The 17,407-nt window shown below is 39.5% G+C and overlaps 1 protein-coding gene across 1 annotated transcript; it reads left to right on the plus strand.

Annotated features, from left to right (window-relative positions):
* Window positions 1-16,204: 16,204 nt before the first annotated feature.
* On the plus strand, window positions 16,205-17,203 carry MC4R (melanocortin 4 receptor; the record flags this gene model as incomplete). The annotated part of the gene is made up of 1 exon (XM_083357993.1): window positions 16,205-17,203. One exon carries the CDS (start codon window positions 16,205-16,207, stop codon window positions 17,201-17,203), a length of 999 nt encoding a protein of 332 aa, XP_083214119.1.
* Window positions 17,204-17,407: the final 204 nt, after the last annotated feature.

Below are 17,407 nucleotides of genomic sequence, written 5' to 3' on the forward strand. Positions count from 1 at the left end.
ATGCACCACCTGCCCCACCACATACATCGGACAGACCAACAGAAGAATAAGTGCACGCATTGAAGAGCACAAAAACTCACTCAGAAAGGGAGAACAAACTTCATCCCTGGTCCAACACTTTGAAGCCACGGGACATGAAATTGATTTTAAAAAAACCAAAACTATTGCCAAAATTGAACATTTTAACAACAGAATAATCAGAGAAGCCATTGAGATAGAAAAACGCCCCCACAGCATGAATAAACGAGATGATACCTCTCGTCTACCAGCCATTTGGAAACCCGCCTTGATTGACAGACGAAGCCCAACCACCAAGAATGATACCAGACCCAAACTCATGATAACATCACATGACATCACCACCACACAACCATTCAAAAAGCAAATCCGAACCCACAACGATAAAGACACACAACCACAAAACAGAAACCTAACTACAGCTGCAACATCAGCCACTTTAAACCCCTCCAAACCACACAATAAGCAAACTGACACCCACTATAAAAACATGGCACCACCACAAACACGAAGCCGAACAAAAGCAGCACAACTCACCAGCTCAGGTCTGGAGCTGGCAGCTGAGACCAGCCCATCCACTCAGAACACACCCCCACCCAATCAGAACACCCCCACCATTCAAAACACACTCCCACCCAATCAGAACACACTTGGTCCCCTACCCAATCAGAGCACACCTCCACAGAACACACCCCCTCTGGCAGTTAAAAAAGAGGAACAAACAGCCACATGCTTCTCCCAGAAGAAGGAAACAGAAGCCTGATGATGATGGATGGGATTCCATCGAAACGTTGCGCCTACACCTTTAATTCTACGCGGGGAAAAACCCGAAAAACCAAGGATCCATATATATATATATATATATATATATATATATATATATATATATATATATATATATATATATATATATATATATATATAATCCCCAGATGGCAACCAAATCTATTTTTAGACTATCAAATCATGCCACCCATAATTGGAATTCAATTAGTGGTATTATTTCTGGCTTTTTTTAAGGAACAAAACTATGCATTAAACTAAGTGTGTTACACCTGAAGTTAGACTTTTTTTTTAATCCCATTTATATCCCACCCTTCTCCGAAGACTCAGGGCGGCTTACAATCTCAAGCACAAATCAATGTGCTTAGCAATAGCCTTCATTCTATGTATATGCCTGCTTATTAGGGCTTTCACCCCCCCCCAAGCGGCATTATTACAAAGTCAGCTTATTGCCCCCAATAATCTGGGTCCTCATTTTACCTACCTCAGAAGGATGGAAGGCTGAGTCAACCTTGAGCCTGGTGGGATGTGAACCTGCACTAATTGCAGGCAGCTGGTGTTACTTAAGGAGGCATTAGCCCACTGCTCCACCAAGGCTCTTGATACATATACTGGCCTTAAAAACATCTGAGGTGCCGGCCCAAACACATTATTCACTAGCTACAATCCTCAAAGCTTGCTTTTCATCCCATTCCTTTTTTCTAAGTTACTTCTTGACTTAAATGTACAAACCAATATATAAGACAGATGATTCTTAAGAAGATTCTTGTAATATTTTCTTATATATTCTTGTGTCATGAAAAACGTCTGGTAGCCTTATGACATTGTAAAATTTCTCACTTCTTCTTTGATAACTACTGTAACATTATTTCTCTCTTTATGTATTATATTTATATCCTTTCCCCCCCCCCCCCCTCTGTCATTGGCTGGGTTGAGAGACTATGACAAACCATAGTGAGCTCTGGCTTTTTTCAGACATTTTATTTATTTATTTATTTTATTCAATTTATATACCGCCCTTTTCCCAAAGGACTCAGGGCGGTTTACAGGGCAAATTAAAAAATACAATATACAGATTACAATACAATTAAATTAATAGCCCCAACACTTTAAAATTAAATTTAAAACATTAAAAACCCCTCAGTCCAGGCCGGCCAGCTCAAATAGCCAGGTTTTTAGTCCCAGCGAAACAAATGAAGGTCAGGGGCGATCTGGAGTTCCACCGGCAGCTCATTCCATAGGGCAGGCGCGCCCACCGAGAATGCCCTCCCCCTGGGAATCACCCACCGGCATTCTTTGACCGGCAGGACCCTGAGGAGGCCTTCCCTGTGGGAGCGCACAGGACGATGGGAAGTTGACGCTAGCAGCAGGTGCTCCCTAAGATAGTCCGGACCCATGCCATTTAGGGCTTTATAGGTCATCGCCAGCACCTTGAATCTCACCTGGAGGGCAACTGGAAGCCAATGCAGCTCGCGGAGCAGAGGTGTTACATGGGAGTATCGGGAAACCCCCATCACAACTCCTGCGGCCGCATTCTGCACCAGCTGAAGCCTCTTAACACTTGTGCCATCCTGATTCTCAGTGCATACTTTTTCTATACATTACTTCAAGTTAGGTCAATCCCCCAAAACTGGGGTCCTCCAGAGATGTATTAAACCACCATTCCCATACTTCCTAGTCAGCTTGGGTTGTTTTAAAATAAGGTCATGTCTGCTGACTTCCAGGCTAATGGATGTAAGGGTAAGGTCTTTTGTTTGGTTGCACATTCGATGTGTATCTAAAGGGGCCATATATACAAATGAGATACCTCTTCCTGCAAAACTACATAGACAGGGCTCCTTCATGCATACATAAAATACGTATGCGATGAAGGCACAGGCACTGTGTACGTTATTAGTGAGTCAATTTGTGTACTATCACATAACTCTATTATAATTTTTTAATATAGGAAGGTGAAATCTGAAAATCTTTCCATAGAAATGCCAGAAAGTAAAACCAGACTTAATAAAAGAGAGGCTATGTTTTTTCTTCCTAAGTTTATTGTGCTATTATTTACAGAAAGCAGTGACCTGAAATATAATGAGTGCATTTCCAACTTTCTGAGTCATTCTTATTTTTTTCCCCATGTAGCAATAAAAGACCAACAAAATCATTTCCGATCTTTTTCATAAAGGTAAAATTCTGTTATGTCTGTTCTCTTACTTCCCTTTTTCAAGTTTCAATATAATGAAATTACTTTGGGATAGGTTGCCTAGATAAAGATGAATGTAGATTTAAATCGGAAAGGTTGACGATAGAAAGGGAATAACTGCAATTTAGGAAAGAGTGGGTGTCCTTTTAGTCTTATTTTGTTTTGGTGATGATGGACACCCACAGAAAAAAATCAAGCCAAGGGCTATTTTTTAGAATTTTAAAAGATTAATACAAAGGAGGAGATTTAAATCTGATTTTGATCAAATGTAGGTTTAACCCATACATGGAGGAAGTGGGATTGTGCTAAACCAGAAGCGTCAAACTGGCGGCCTGTGGGCCAGATGCGTCACATGCAGACCACGTCCAACCTGGCTCCGCAAAGGCAAAAAAACCCACATCACGATACGTCACAATACATCACGTGACGTGATCGAGTTTGACACTCATGTGCTAAGCTGTCCTATAGATGTCACATATTGATACGATTATATGTTACAGAAATCTTTAATGCCTGCTTCCAAGAAACCAGCTGAACCCCTTCCATTACCCATTCCACCTATTGCTTGTCTTAATTTTTGGACATCTGCGCTTTTGGTGATGCAAACACCCAAACAGCCTGCTTAGTCTTACTTAACTTGCTTTGATAGTGTGGAGCAATAGTTATGGTACTGGTCTACGACTGGGAAGATCCAATCCCACGCTCCTCGAATATATTCACTGGGTGACTATGATCCAGTTCTTTCTTTTTCATCTCATCCTATCTGTTGTAAGGATAAAATGAAAAGAAATCCCTATACAACCCAAGCTGCTTTAAGTTCCTAGAGAAAGGGTAGGATTTAAATTTGCCAAAAGATAGACAAAGTTAAGCAATCTTGTGAACCAGAATATAACATCATAACCTCATTATTGATTCAGTTTACTAGAACATGTCACACTGCTTTAGAGTGAATAAAAAGTACAATTTATTACTAAAAATCTTACTTCCATATCTAGCTTTCTTATAAGATGTACCAAAGCCAGAAGCAAATTTCATAACACACGAAATCACTTACACCGATGTAAGCAGCTATATCTCTTCTTAGTCTGATTCACATGCAAAATAAATTCCCCTTTTTTGCTCATATTATAGGTAGTCCTTGAATTATGACCATAATTAAGCCCAAAATTTATTTACCACTGACTTACAATTTACAGAGAAAAATAAATGTATATCCTTGTATATAAATATAAATAAAGGATGAAATGTTAAATTTCAGAATTAGTTTTTACTGGGGAGATGTTTGGGGATGATGGTCCTTGTGATCTAGAGAAAATTCTACTTGATTCCTTCACATGCACATGAATAAACTAGGGCTCCAAAATAGCAATAGCAATAGCATTTAGGCTTATATACTACTTCACAGTGCTTTAGAGCCCTCTTAGACTCAGCATATTGCCCCCCAAAATCTGGGTCCTCATTTTACTGACCTCCGAAGGATGGAAGGTTGAGTCAACCTTGAGCCAGTGAGACTCAAACTGCCAAACTGCTGGCAACTGGAAGTCAGCAGAAGTAGCCTGCAGTACTGCATTCTAACCACTGTGCCACCACGGCTCACAATTTTGGTGGGAATTTTTGAAATTGTTAGGAACTGCCCAGGGATTAAGCTTCTCCCATCACCCCCAAACTAACAGAGCACATGAGAGAACCAATTCGGTCCTGGAACAGTAATCTGGAAACACAATGACTATACAAAGCCTTATGTGGAATACACTTGTTAGACAAAGTTGCAAATCCCTTAGTAAACAGAAAGAAATAAAAATTGTTTAATTGTTTAAGAGTAAATGTTTCTCTCAGAATTCATCTTCCTCACTCTCATGTTCATCACATCCTATCTCCACATATGATCCTTCTTCTGATTGCCAGGGCCTCATCTCATATATTCTTTCATCTGAATCTTCATGACCTCTATATCTGTGTTTGAGTTGCAATAGGTCTGATTCTGTATACAAACTCACCTTCTTAATTTTCCTATTTTTCTTCATATATTTTATCCTTCTACTAGAGCCTGGGAAGGTAATATGATATCTATAAGCACCATTTTACCCACTGACATTTTTCTTGGTGCTTACCAGTTTGTAATTAAATACCATTTTAATTAAATACCGTTTAGTTAAAATAAATGAGAAACACTAGAATTTGGCATTATTATTTCAAAGAATGCCTTGTCTGAATTCTTAAAACACACACACACACACACACACACACACATAATGGAGAATCAAGACAAACCAGGGCTTAATTTAGAATAGAATAGAATAGAATAGAATAGAATAGAATAGAATAGAATAGAATAGAATAGAATAGAATAGAATAGAATAGAATAATAACTTTATTGTCACTTTGAATGTACACTAATCGGCATACATTAAAATGAAATTTTGCTGCATACAGCTCTCAAAGGGTCACCACCTCTGGTACTACATAAATATGACAAAAATAAATAAATAAATAAATACAGAATTATGCATATACCCATATATATTATATGATACAGAGAAACAACAGACTAGTTTGGGTTATGTATACATGTGCATGGCGAGAAAAATGAATCTTGCGAGTTTACCAGACAGATGGCATAGGGAGCAAAGCTATTACACAATCAGGTAGTCCTGCTAGAAATACTTCGAAACCTCCTCCCAGAGGGAAGCAACAGAAACAGACCATAAAGTGGATGTGTGGAGTCTCTATCAATGCTTTGAGCTCTAAGCACATAGTGCTTATAAGCAGCATCCTGCTTATAAAGCTTCCTTTGAAAGCTTCCTTTGTGGGAGAAAAGGAAGTTGCAATACATCAGGGTTATCTCCAACTCTGAGGAGTCTGGAGAGAAGGAGATGGCCCTGCCTCAGAAACCAGCAGAGAGGGACCTGTTGGTGATTTGGTTGCAGAGCATTCAGAAGAGCAGGAAACAGCAGAAGATGGTGGGCCTGATACAGGACATCCTCGCAAATCTAAGGCATTTAGGGTTGAGCAAGGGACAGAATGAAAGAGATCTGCATGACTCTTTGCAAGGCATGACTGTTTCCAGCACTGTTTGCTTGCATCTGTCATGCTGCTGCCTGACTACTTCAGCAGCCGCTTGCAACCACTTGCAGCTGGATGCCATGTGGCGCATTGTGCTGGCGCTACTGGTTGTGACAGGATGCCACATGGCGCTTCATGCTGGTGCTACCAATCATGGCAGGTAGCTGTAAGGTGCTTTGGGCCATTTGCAGGAGGCCACATGGTGCTTTGGGCCATTGCCACCACTCGCAGCAGGACGCTACACAGTGTCCTGCTGCAACTGGAGGAAACAGCCTGAAGTACCTTGCAGCCTCCTGCAAATGGCCCAAAGCACTGCACGGTGTCTTGCCACAAGCGGCAGCAATGGACAAAAGTACTATGTGCCCTCCTGCCACGAGGAGCAGCAATGGCCAGAAGCACTGCACAGCATCCTGCCGTGAGGAGTGGCAGCAGCCTGAAGCACTATGCAGCCTCCTGCTGTGACCAGGGGCAGCAGCTCAACGACCCCCAGCATGACAAATTTCAGGTGTGGGAGGCCTACCTGCAGTAGTCCTACCAGTCAGATAAGCAGGTGCGGGGCATGTGAGGCAGCTCCACCTCCCCTACCCCTGTCCTAGCTTCAGTTTTAGGTGTGTGCCTCACCCCAAATCTAGGACTTATTTTGGGGGTGGGGCTTATATTAGGCCCACCCCAAAAATCAAGCTAGGGTTTATTTTGGGGGGTAGGGCTTATTTTCAGGAAAACATGGTAGATCTTTATTTCTTTGTTTTCAGTCTTAATTATTTGTAATGGGTAAACAACTTTTCTTTCAGTAATTTAGCAACTGGTACACTGGTTGCTCAGTCACCAGTCCTGATGCCTATAGCCCACTTGTTACCGGATGTCTGGGATATATAACACCTAGCTTAGTCCTTAAGGAGCTGTGTAATGACAGATGAGTTGTAGGTTTCTGAAAGTTACAGCTCACCATATTGCTTATTAGAGAAAACATCCTTACCTCGTTCCTCTGATGAGACCTGTGTAGTAGGGTTGAGCTTCTGGCACAGCATTCCTCTTTCTCAGAACATGCAAGTCCCACAGAATCAAGTATCAAGTTACTTATTATTTTCAATTTATTGGCTGCCCACCTCTAACAGTTCCATTAGCTACATTAAATATTACAATGTTAAGTATTATAAATCTAAGCAAACAAATACTTATAAGCTATCTAGGCGGTAAAAGTTTAGTAATGTATTTCATTTCCTGTCCCCATTGTACAATTTGCTAGACCGAACAAATTGCTAAAAAAAAAATTGCTTGCACAGATTTTCTTGAGTTATAGCCTGTTCAATAAAAAGAGCTGTTAGGGTTTGTTTGTTTGTTTGGTTTTTTTTTTGTTTTTTATAATGAAGCTTGCAAAGATTGGAGTGGAAAGGAACCATAAATTAAAGCTTTTCACAAACAAGAGTGAACAAGATTGTCTGTTTGATCCCTTGAATATTTACATAATGATTAACTGATGTATAAGTTCTCTTTGGGAGTAACTGGTAATGTTTTTTTTTAAAGGAAAATATTCCTTTGTTTTAGGTTGATTGTATCCTATGCAGTGTATTTCTTTTGATGGTAACAACATTGAACAAAAATATTCCACTTCTCCCAGCCAGTTTAAATTTAGATTTTGAAATAATAATAATAATAATAACAATAGCAACAACAATAGCAACAACAGCAATAATAATAATAATAATAATAATAATAATAACAACAACATCAACAAAACAACAACAACAACAACAACAACAACAATAATAATAATAATAATAATAATAATAATAATAATAATAATAATAATAATAATAATAATTGGAAGGTACCTTGAAGGTCATCTAGTCCAACCCCCTCCTCAGGCAGGAAACCTTATACCATTTCAGACAAATTGTTGTCCAGTCTCTTCTTAAAAACTTCCAGTGTTGGAGCATTCACAGCTTCTGGAGGCAGGTTGTTCCATTGATTAATTGGAGAGATCTTTGGTTAGTTTCCATCCGTTGTTCTTGTCCTGCCTTCAGGTTCTTTGGAAAACAAATTGACTCCCTCTTCTTTGTGGCAACCCCTGAGATATTGGAACACTGCTATCATGTTCCCCCTCGTCCTCCTCTTCATTAAACTAGACATACCCAATTCCAGCAACCGTTCCTTATATGTTTTAGCCTCCAGTCCTCTGATCATCTTTGTTGCTCTTTTCTGTACTCTTTCTAGAGTCTCAACATCTTTTTAGACTGGATGCAGTATTCCAAGTGTGGCGTTACCAAGGCGTTTAAAGTGGTAATAACACTTCACGTGATCTTGATTCTATCCCTCCGTTAATGCAGCTTATCACTGTGTTGGCTTTTTTGGCAGCTGCAGCACACTGCTGGCTCATATTTAAGTGATTGTCCACTAGGACTCCAAGATCCCTCTCACAGTTGCTACTATTGAGCAAGTTACCACCTATACTATACCTGCGCATTTGGTTTTTCTTGCCTAAATGTAGAACCTTACTTTTTTCACTATTGAATTTCATTTTGTTAGATAGCATCCACTGTTCAAGTCTGTCAAGATCCTTCTGTATCTTAAGCCTATCTGGAAGATTTCTTCTTGCTATTATATTAATAAATTTGTTCAATAACCTTCTTACATTTATTTTTCCTCTGCTCTATTTAAGGTTGAGCTGGAAAGTCTGTGATCAAGAGTAGTGTCTTTCTGCTTAGTCTCCCAACCAGGTACTATTGAGGGGCAGCTGTACTCTGTACAGTTTCTTTTAAGGTTTTTGATTTTTAATTGGATTTGAACAAGTCAGCCTTTCAGACAAAGGTCAAGCATAGCACGAGAATGAAGATTTTGATTTTCTACATTCAAAGCCTGCACTCATCAGCTAGGCCAAACTTAGATGGAACAGTCTTTGGGGACAGGATGCCTTCAAGTATGATGTTCTTCTGAAGTCTTGAGATGAAGTCTACTTCAGATCAAATTCACTGGCTGGTATTACTAGTGTATTTATTTCACTTTTATGTAAAATTGTCATAATGTATTTGTCAGGTGCAAGCAACTAGATCCACACATGAAGGGTTCAAGGTTACTATTTTATTGTATTCTACCTATAGTACAAGAATCTCCCCAGACTGCTAGCCTTCTCTTGGAAACAAATTTATAAGGTCAACCCTAAGTCTCTTGGTAGCTGAATGGTGACTCCAGTGTAATTCCTTACTTGATTCCTCCTACTTGGTTGGCTGGCAGTTTTCCAATATTTTTGCTTTTATTTACACTGTGTATCAATACATTATTTATCGTTGGGCTAATTGTACACTATTTAGAGCAGGGGTGTGAAACTGCCAGCCCGCCAGGAAACTGTGCCCACCCCATTGCTGGCAAAGGGGGAAAAGCTCCAATATGTCACGTGACGTCACGAGTTTGACATGTCTGACTTAGAGTTATTCAGTTCAAAACAATATCTTAATACTGCAATAATTGTCCTTGCCAGAATTTAAAGCTAATTAAATACATGATTAGGTAAGTAAACAAAAATCCTAACATCTCTTAAAGCAGGCATTAGGATATTTTATAGTAGATACATACTTATTTGCTTAGAAACTTCCCTGAAGAGGAGCTGAATGAGCATTCCAGATGACGCATAAGTTCATATATACTTCATTTGCCAAAACCACATTTTTCTCTATATCCAATTCCTTTACGATCATTAAGCTATTCCTCTATATTAGGTACTTTAAAAGTCATGTTTGTTTTGACAGCACAAAACATTTTGATAAATTTTCCTGTTTAAAATTGGCAGATATTTTTATGTGAGACTGTGCTGCTTAGCTCTCTGTAAACTACTTCTATAATCTTTCTGCATAATTTTGTTTATTTCTTTTCCTTCACAGCTTCCATCTGCTCAGGGACTGCTAGGAAATTATTTTCGATAGTTTGAATGATGAAAGCTATCTACTGCCATTCAACATGTCCAGAAAGACTAAGCCATAGTCTATGTTAGAATCATCGATGAGATGGAAGAGATGATTTAGACCATCATTTATTTAAGAGTCTAAATAAAAGTATTCCCACCAGATGGCTGTCTAGCTTCCACAAGGACACTTCTGAAGAAGAGTTGCTTACCATAAATCTGGGTAATTAGTTCTACTATCAGGCTGCTCTGGCTTCTAGAAAGTTTTTTTTCCCTAACATTTAACAGATATCTACCTTTCTATATCTCACTTGGGTCTAGGACAACTCGCCACGGCCAACTCACTGTGGCCAACTTGCCATGGCCAACTTGCCAGAGCCAACTCACCATGGGACAATTCGCCATAGCCAACTCACTGCAGGACAAGAGCTACACTAATATTGAAGAAATGTTGGGCCAGAATAATTAAAGAAAGGGTGCTAAAGGAGGAACAAAATGAGATGTTTTTAAAATATTTTTAAAATTATTTTAAATAATTAAATTGAATTGTTGAATTTTCCCATGGTGAGTTGTCCTGCAATGAGTTGGCTGTGGTGAGTTGGCCGTGGAGATTTGGCAGCAGTGAATTGGCCACAGCGAGTTGTCCCATTCTATCTCATTCTCTTGTATCATGCCTTGTACTCTGAAATGAGAAAGTATCAATGCTGATCTTTTCTGTGACATTCTTTGAGATATTTGAAGAATGTTATCAAATCCTTCATCTTTTATTAAAAGATATCCAGCTCTTTCTAGCTTTCTTTATGCAGATAGATTCTAGGCCCCTGTGGATCATTTTTATTGCTCTTCTCTTGAACTGCTTCATTTTCCAGGATTTCTTCTTAAAGTGTGGTACCTACAATTGGACAGAATACTTGAGTCTGATCAAAGCAAAATCTGAAAAAAGATTATTTGTCAGAATTTGGAAACTGCTCTTCTCCTGCTGCAGCCTAAAATTGCAGCTGTCTTCTTTGCAACCGCATCACTGCATTGACTCATACTGAGTCTGCAATCAATTACTATTCCAAGATTATTTTTTGCAACTACTATCCCCATCCTATAATTTGCATTTAATTCTGATTTACAGAGTGACAGGTTGTACTTCTCTTTACCACATTTAATTCAGTTACCTTCAGTTCGTTTCCTCATTCTATCAAGATTATTTTTATTTTTATTTCTACCTCTTAGGGGTATTAACTATTCCACACACTCTGTATCCTCTGCAATCATTCATTCATTCAATTTCTACACTGTCTATCTCAAGTGACTCTGGATGGTTTACAATAAAACCATTAAGAAAATATAGTTAAAAGCAATATAAAAACAGGCTTAAAATGTTAAAAATTACAACAGTTAAAAAGAGAAGCTAAGGAAGCAACCAAACTGTGGAACAAATGTATGGGTGAAGTCATCAAGGCTTTTCCTCCCGCTCTGTTTGAAAACTTAGCGTAAATCTCAGGGTTGCAACCTAGCAACTATAGGAGAGAACAGGCTATCATATCAATACTCTGAAGTAACCTCACTGCTCAGAGATCCAGCAAGATTAGTTGCAATGAGATTTCAATCCAATTTTCTCTGGAATGGGGCAAACATTTCTATGTAAATTGAGGTAGTTGAAATGGATATTGAATTTCACATATGAAAATCCGCTCTCAGAAACCTTAAAAATAGCCACAGTAAAAGGATTTAGGTTCTGTTTCTAAAATATGACAGCATCGTGTCTATTTTGTAAATGCGTCATCCACATTCAGAACACTATGAGATCTCTAGAATGAGTTGCTACTGTATTTGAACTTTGACTTGAGGAAATGAGTATTGGCTATATGCGGCCTGAGAATCTTGGCAGTGGAATGGATCAGTTCTACTACAAACACTTTGTTTATTCCGGGGAAGAAGAACTGTTCTGTTGCCAAGAGCTTACAGCTACAAACAAGCCTACTTGGCTGATCCTCAGACTCGAAAACTTTATTAAGAACTCGTTAAGAACTTTACTAATTTTGTACTCAACTGTCAAATTATTCACTGGGAATAAAATACCACAACTTTGATGGATATGTACTTCTGAGAAGAATAAATAATAGAAATTGGTTAGTTTAGATTTATGACCAAATTCATGCTAGTATATTTGCTACAATATTATGTCACAACATGCTTGTAAATATAATCTATTTCTGGAGGTAAGTAGTAATTTATTGGACTGATGGCTTATAGACTTCAGGTTGTACTGAATCACTTTGCAAATTTTGTAAGTGGGCCTTTCAAGTAGCAACAGTAAAGTCTTGCTTGAATTGATCTCAGGTCCTGGTGACTACATGGAGACGTCCATCAGTGGGGGCTTTGTGTGCAAGTAAATTGGCAACAGTTTGGAAGTGGTTGCCATTGCCTATTTAGAGGATGTTTTATTTTATTTTCTCTAAACTAGATTAATACTGTAGGATTTTTTGGTGATCTCCTATTCAAGTATATATAGAAAGCCTCCAGGACATAACACTAAATGACATATATTATTTATATTTTATGCCTAACCAGTGTGTGTGCATGCAGGACAGGAACGGGAATAATGTTTTGTGTTTTATGGATACAGATGAGTAACAGAAAACAGAAGTACTTTAGAGAGAACAGACAGAGATCAACTCATTGCCTCAGATATATAAGAAACTGGAGGAGAAACCCATATGGATGCTTTGCACCACTCACTGGATGACCTTGGGCTTGTTATTCGTCTGTCTGTATATAAATGTTTTTCTTTCATTCTTGAAAAGGTGAATCCAAGGGTTTATTGTTTCTTGGAGAAAAGGCTGAATATAAATGAATTAAAATAAAGGGGATGGTGGAAATATTGGTATTATTACTAGTTCAAAATAATCCCACAGAAAATGAAAAATCAAATTTACACATAAAGACACCTTGGGGAAGAGACCAGTTCCTAAAGATTGACAGGGAATCTTATTACCAAATCTAAAAATCTAGCATTTGAACAGGGCATGATCTTGCTTCTCAGTTGCCCAGTTTGCATGCTTGCCTCTGTCTTCTGTAGACATAAAGCCACACAATGCAGATTTGCTTAGGAAAAAAATAATAACTTTCCTTGCAATGAGTCCTGCTTCAAGGTCTGTACAGAGTTACACTTCTATGTTATTTTATATACCTATTTATTAAAACATCCAGCTGTCTTCAGTAAGAGGCAATATAATGGCAGTCTAAATCTCTCTTCTCCTTTGCCTTGGCTGCTGGGTAATTCCATTTCAAAACAAAACAACAACAGAAAAACTATACAGATGTGCACTAGATTGGAAAATATGATTGGGCAGCTAAAGTAGACCAGAAATTACAATGGTGCTGTCTTCTTTTGCCCTTCCTAGAGCTACCAGATCTGGGCACTAGGCTACTGAAATCCTGACAGGAGGAAAAAGTAAAAAGTATAAATGCTAAATGAGAAGCCCTGGGATATATACTGAATTCTCTGGGCCTCAGTGCAAACCCAATGGGACTCCCATTATAGTTGTAGTAATCAATTAAGGAGCTAATGGTTACCACTGAGGGAGGAGATCTCTTCTAGTGCAAGGGGTTTGCACATTCAAGCTTGTCTTCAAGAACAACAGCAACAGCAGTGTCTTTGAGATATGTCCTGCAAATCCCCATATATCCACTATAGGGCAAAACTAGTTTTCTGTACAATATCTATTTGCTACCATCTTCATAGTAAGCATTCACTTTCTCTGTTTTTTTTTTAGTTTTCTTATTTTTGTCCATTTGTGGACACTGTGGCTTTACCTGTGTTTTAAAACAGGGTTCCCCAACCTGTGGGCTGTGGCCCACTACTGAGCCGTGGCTGCTTGGCCACTGGCTGCATGAAGGGATGGCCAGTGTACTCACCCCACACACACTAGCGCTGCCCCGAGCACTCCGCCAGTGCTAGCACCACCCCGCCAAGCGTCCCATCACTGCTAGTGCCACCACAAGTATTCCGCCGCCGCTAGTGCCGCCCTGCCCCCAGAGTGTCCCACCGGTACTAGTGCCACCCATAGCATCCTGCCAGCACTAGAACCGCCCCATTTGCAGCACTCGTGCCCATGCAACCCCATTTGCATGTACTCATGCACTCACATGCGACCCTTTGTGTGTGAACATGCACTCATGCATGGCCCATTTGTGTGTGCGTGCACAGTGCTAATTTTTCTGTGCACACATGCATGGCTTATTTGCACATGTGCATGTAGCAATGCCTGACTCCCTTCCTGGGCCACCAAATCAAAAGGGTTGGAGACCTCCTGCTTAGTGGATTGAGAGGCATTTATCCTAGATTTTGAGTTTTCTTTCTTTTTTTTAGCTATGCTTACTGATACCCATAAAAGGATTTTTTGGGGGGTGGGGGTAGGAATCCTTTTACAAGCTGACTTGCAGATTTAACTGGAGAACTAATCTGGTATGCATAATTAATTGCACTAATCTTAAAGAAGAGAGACTGGAAAGAATGAGTAAAATGTGCAAAAAAAGAAAAAAGAAAAGAAATAAAGCTTCATCACAATATTTAGTGATTTTCCATCCCCTCTAAAGTTACAGACATTTATTTCTTCATCCCACCTCCTATCTCTTTTATCTAGATACAAATCCATATCAATTGCTAATTCATGACATTTAGGGTTAACATGCTAATTTTTTTCACAATTTTCTTCATGTCTGTTTAGAAACATGCAAATAGATCTTTGGAGGGAATAAAATATAAAGGAAATGGCATCAATTTTCATAGCAATTCTACTTACTGTAGTTATTCAGAAGAAAGACAACCTGAATTTAGGAAATCCTTTCTCCTACAAAGAAACAACAAAAATCCCCCTCTATTAAAATAGTCCCAGAAAAATTAAAATAATTCTTCCAATTTAAAGATAAATGATTTGAAGTGAGAGAAACCTAACCTTCCATTTAGATAACTAAAACATTAATGTATTTTACTGTTCCCCATCCTCACTCCATGGGCAACTAAAACCAATGTCTTTTTCATGTGAATAAAATTTATAATGAAGTATTTTACATTGCATTAGACAGATTACTAGGCAAAAAAGAAAATTAATGCACACATTCCTCATAATTAAGGAGCTAAATATTTATTCAAGAGAAACAGAAGAATTAGGAGCCACATTCATTTCAAATGCTAGCATTGATTGCTTAATGGTTTGCCTCCTTCAGTCTCATTCTGAAACTTGTTTCTCTTGGTTTCACAATTTTGCTTGCAGGTTATAATGTGAAAAGTAACTTATTACTACAAACCACAAACACTGAACTTGGTCTGATGAGGATGCCAAGACAATGTTACACCCACGTTCCTCCCTTGACTGGTTGGCTGATTCAATCCAGGGTCTCCCTTCATGATCGCCTACCATCTTCACAGAACCTTCATCTTTTTGTTGCCATAAAATCGGCTTTTGTTTTCTGCATCCCACTTATCCTGCTTACAGGCTAGATTCTAGAAGATATTCTGATTATGCTCACCATCGTCAATCATACCATCTACACATGCAAAAGGAACTTGCCAGCCTGTGCTGATTTGGACTCCTTTGTATTATTCAGGAATTATATAGTCTGGGAAGCCATCCTGCAAGACATGTAGAAAACTGAAATGAATTCAGTGCCTCCTGCACTCCCTTTTCCCTTCCTCTCTATTGGCTGATCACTAAACCATGGGGGATGGGGAGGAACTGCCTCTAACTACCTTTTTATCCCATCTCCCATATAAGAAGCAGCAGAAAGCAGGCAGGCAAACATTGCATAGACAGCTGAGTAGTATTTGTGTTCTGAAACAATTGTTTTAAAAAGCCCAGCAGCTGCTGCTGCTTCAGCAGCATTTCATTTCTGGTGCTTTAGTTTTAGAGATTGAGGCTCCAGGAGATAAAGAGAAGAAAGCCACCTTCAGATCCCTCATCCCAGTGAATACAGGCACTTGTGGAGTTGGCAAAACAAGCATTCGTTGTCAGAGACCTGACCGATTTCTTGCACATCAAATCTCTTTTCTTTCTGAGGTACACCCTGCGGCTCCAGGGAATGGCGTCTTGAAATTCCTAGCACTGAAAATCCCAGGGTACCATTCAAAGAGAGAGAAAGAAAGAAAGAAAGAGAGAGAGAGAGAGAGAGAGAGAGAGAGAGACTTGAAATGAGTGGAATTAATCTGCAAGCTGCAAGTTGGCCAAGCAAGATGTGCTTTTGGATGAAGACACGGTAAAATGAATTTCACTTACCGCAGTGGAGTTCATCGGCCTCTTCATGCACGGAACCACAGCCATGGACTATATCACAGTGATCTGAACAGTTCGATGGACAAGGGCTACTCTTCAGAAGGGTGTTATGAGCAACTTTTTGTCTCCCCAGAAGTATTTGTGACCTTAGGCTTTGTCAGTTTGCTCGAGAACGTGCTGGTGATTGCAGCTATAGCCAAGAACAAGAATTTGCACTCCCCAATGTACTTTTTCATTTGCAGCTTAGCAGTGGCCGACTTGCTGGTGAGCATCTCCAATGGATCAGAAACCATTGTCATCACCTGGTTGAACAATACAGAGGTCGACGCGCACAGTTTTACCGTTAGCATTGACAATATCATTGACTCGGTGATTTGCAGCTCTCTCCTTGCCTCCATTTGCAGTCTACTTTCTATAGCTGTGGACAGGTATTTCACAATCTTCTATGCTCTCCAGTATCACAACATCATGACAGGGAGGTGTGTTGGTATCATCATCACCTGTATCTGGGCAGCTTGCACAGTGTCAGGTGTCCTGTTCATTATTTATTCTGACAGCAGCGTTGTGATCATTTGCCTCATCGCCATGTTCTTCACCATGTTAGTCCTCATGGCCTCTCTCTATGTCCACATGTTCATGCTAGCCCGGCTGCACATGAAAAAGATTGCAATTCTTCCAGGCACGGGCCCAATTCGTCAAGGGGCCAATATGAAGGGAGCCATCACTCTGACCATCTTGATTGGAGTCTTTGTAGTATGCTGGGCCCCATTCTTCCTCCACTTGCTTTTCTACGTCTCATGTCCTCATAATCCCTATTGTATCTGTTTTATGTCCCATTTTCACCTGTACCTCATTCTAATCATGTGTAACTCCATTATTGATCCGCTTATCTACGCCTTCCGAAGCCAAGAGCTGAGGAAAACCTTCAGAGAGATTATGTGCTGCTGTAGCCTGAGACAGTCATGCGATTTCTCAGGAAAATATTGAATGCATATGAAGAAGCTATTGCAGAAAGACATTTTCCTCATAGATTGATGTCTCCTCTAGTGTGCAGAGCATCTGCCTTCATTAGTCACAAGGAACATATTTTGAAGAGTACCTGGTACATGAATGTTTGCTTCTGTTGTAAGCTTACAAACTACATGTGTAATCATTTCAAGGTTGAAGTGATGTTAGTGCTGGTTAGCAACG

This window comes from Vipera ursinii (genome assembly GCF_947247035.1).
Source record: "Vipera ursinii genome assembly, chromosome: 3".
NCBI lineage: Eukaryota > Metazoa > Chordata > Lepidosauria > Squamata > Viperidae > Vipera > Vipera ursinii.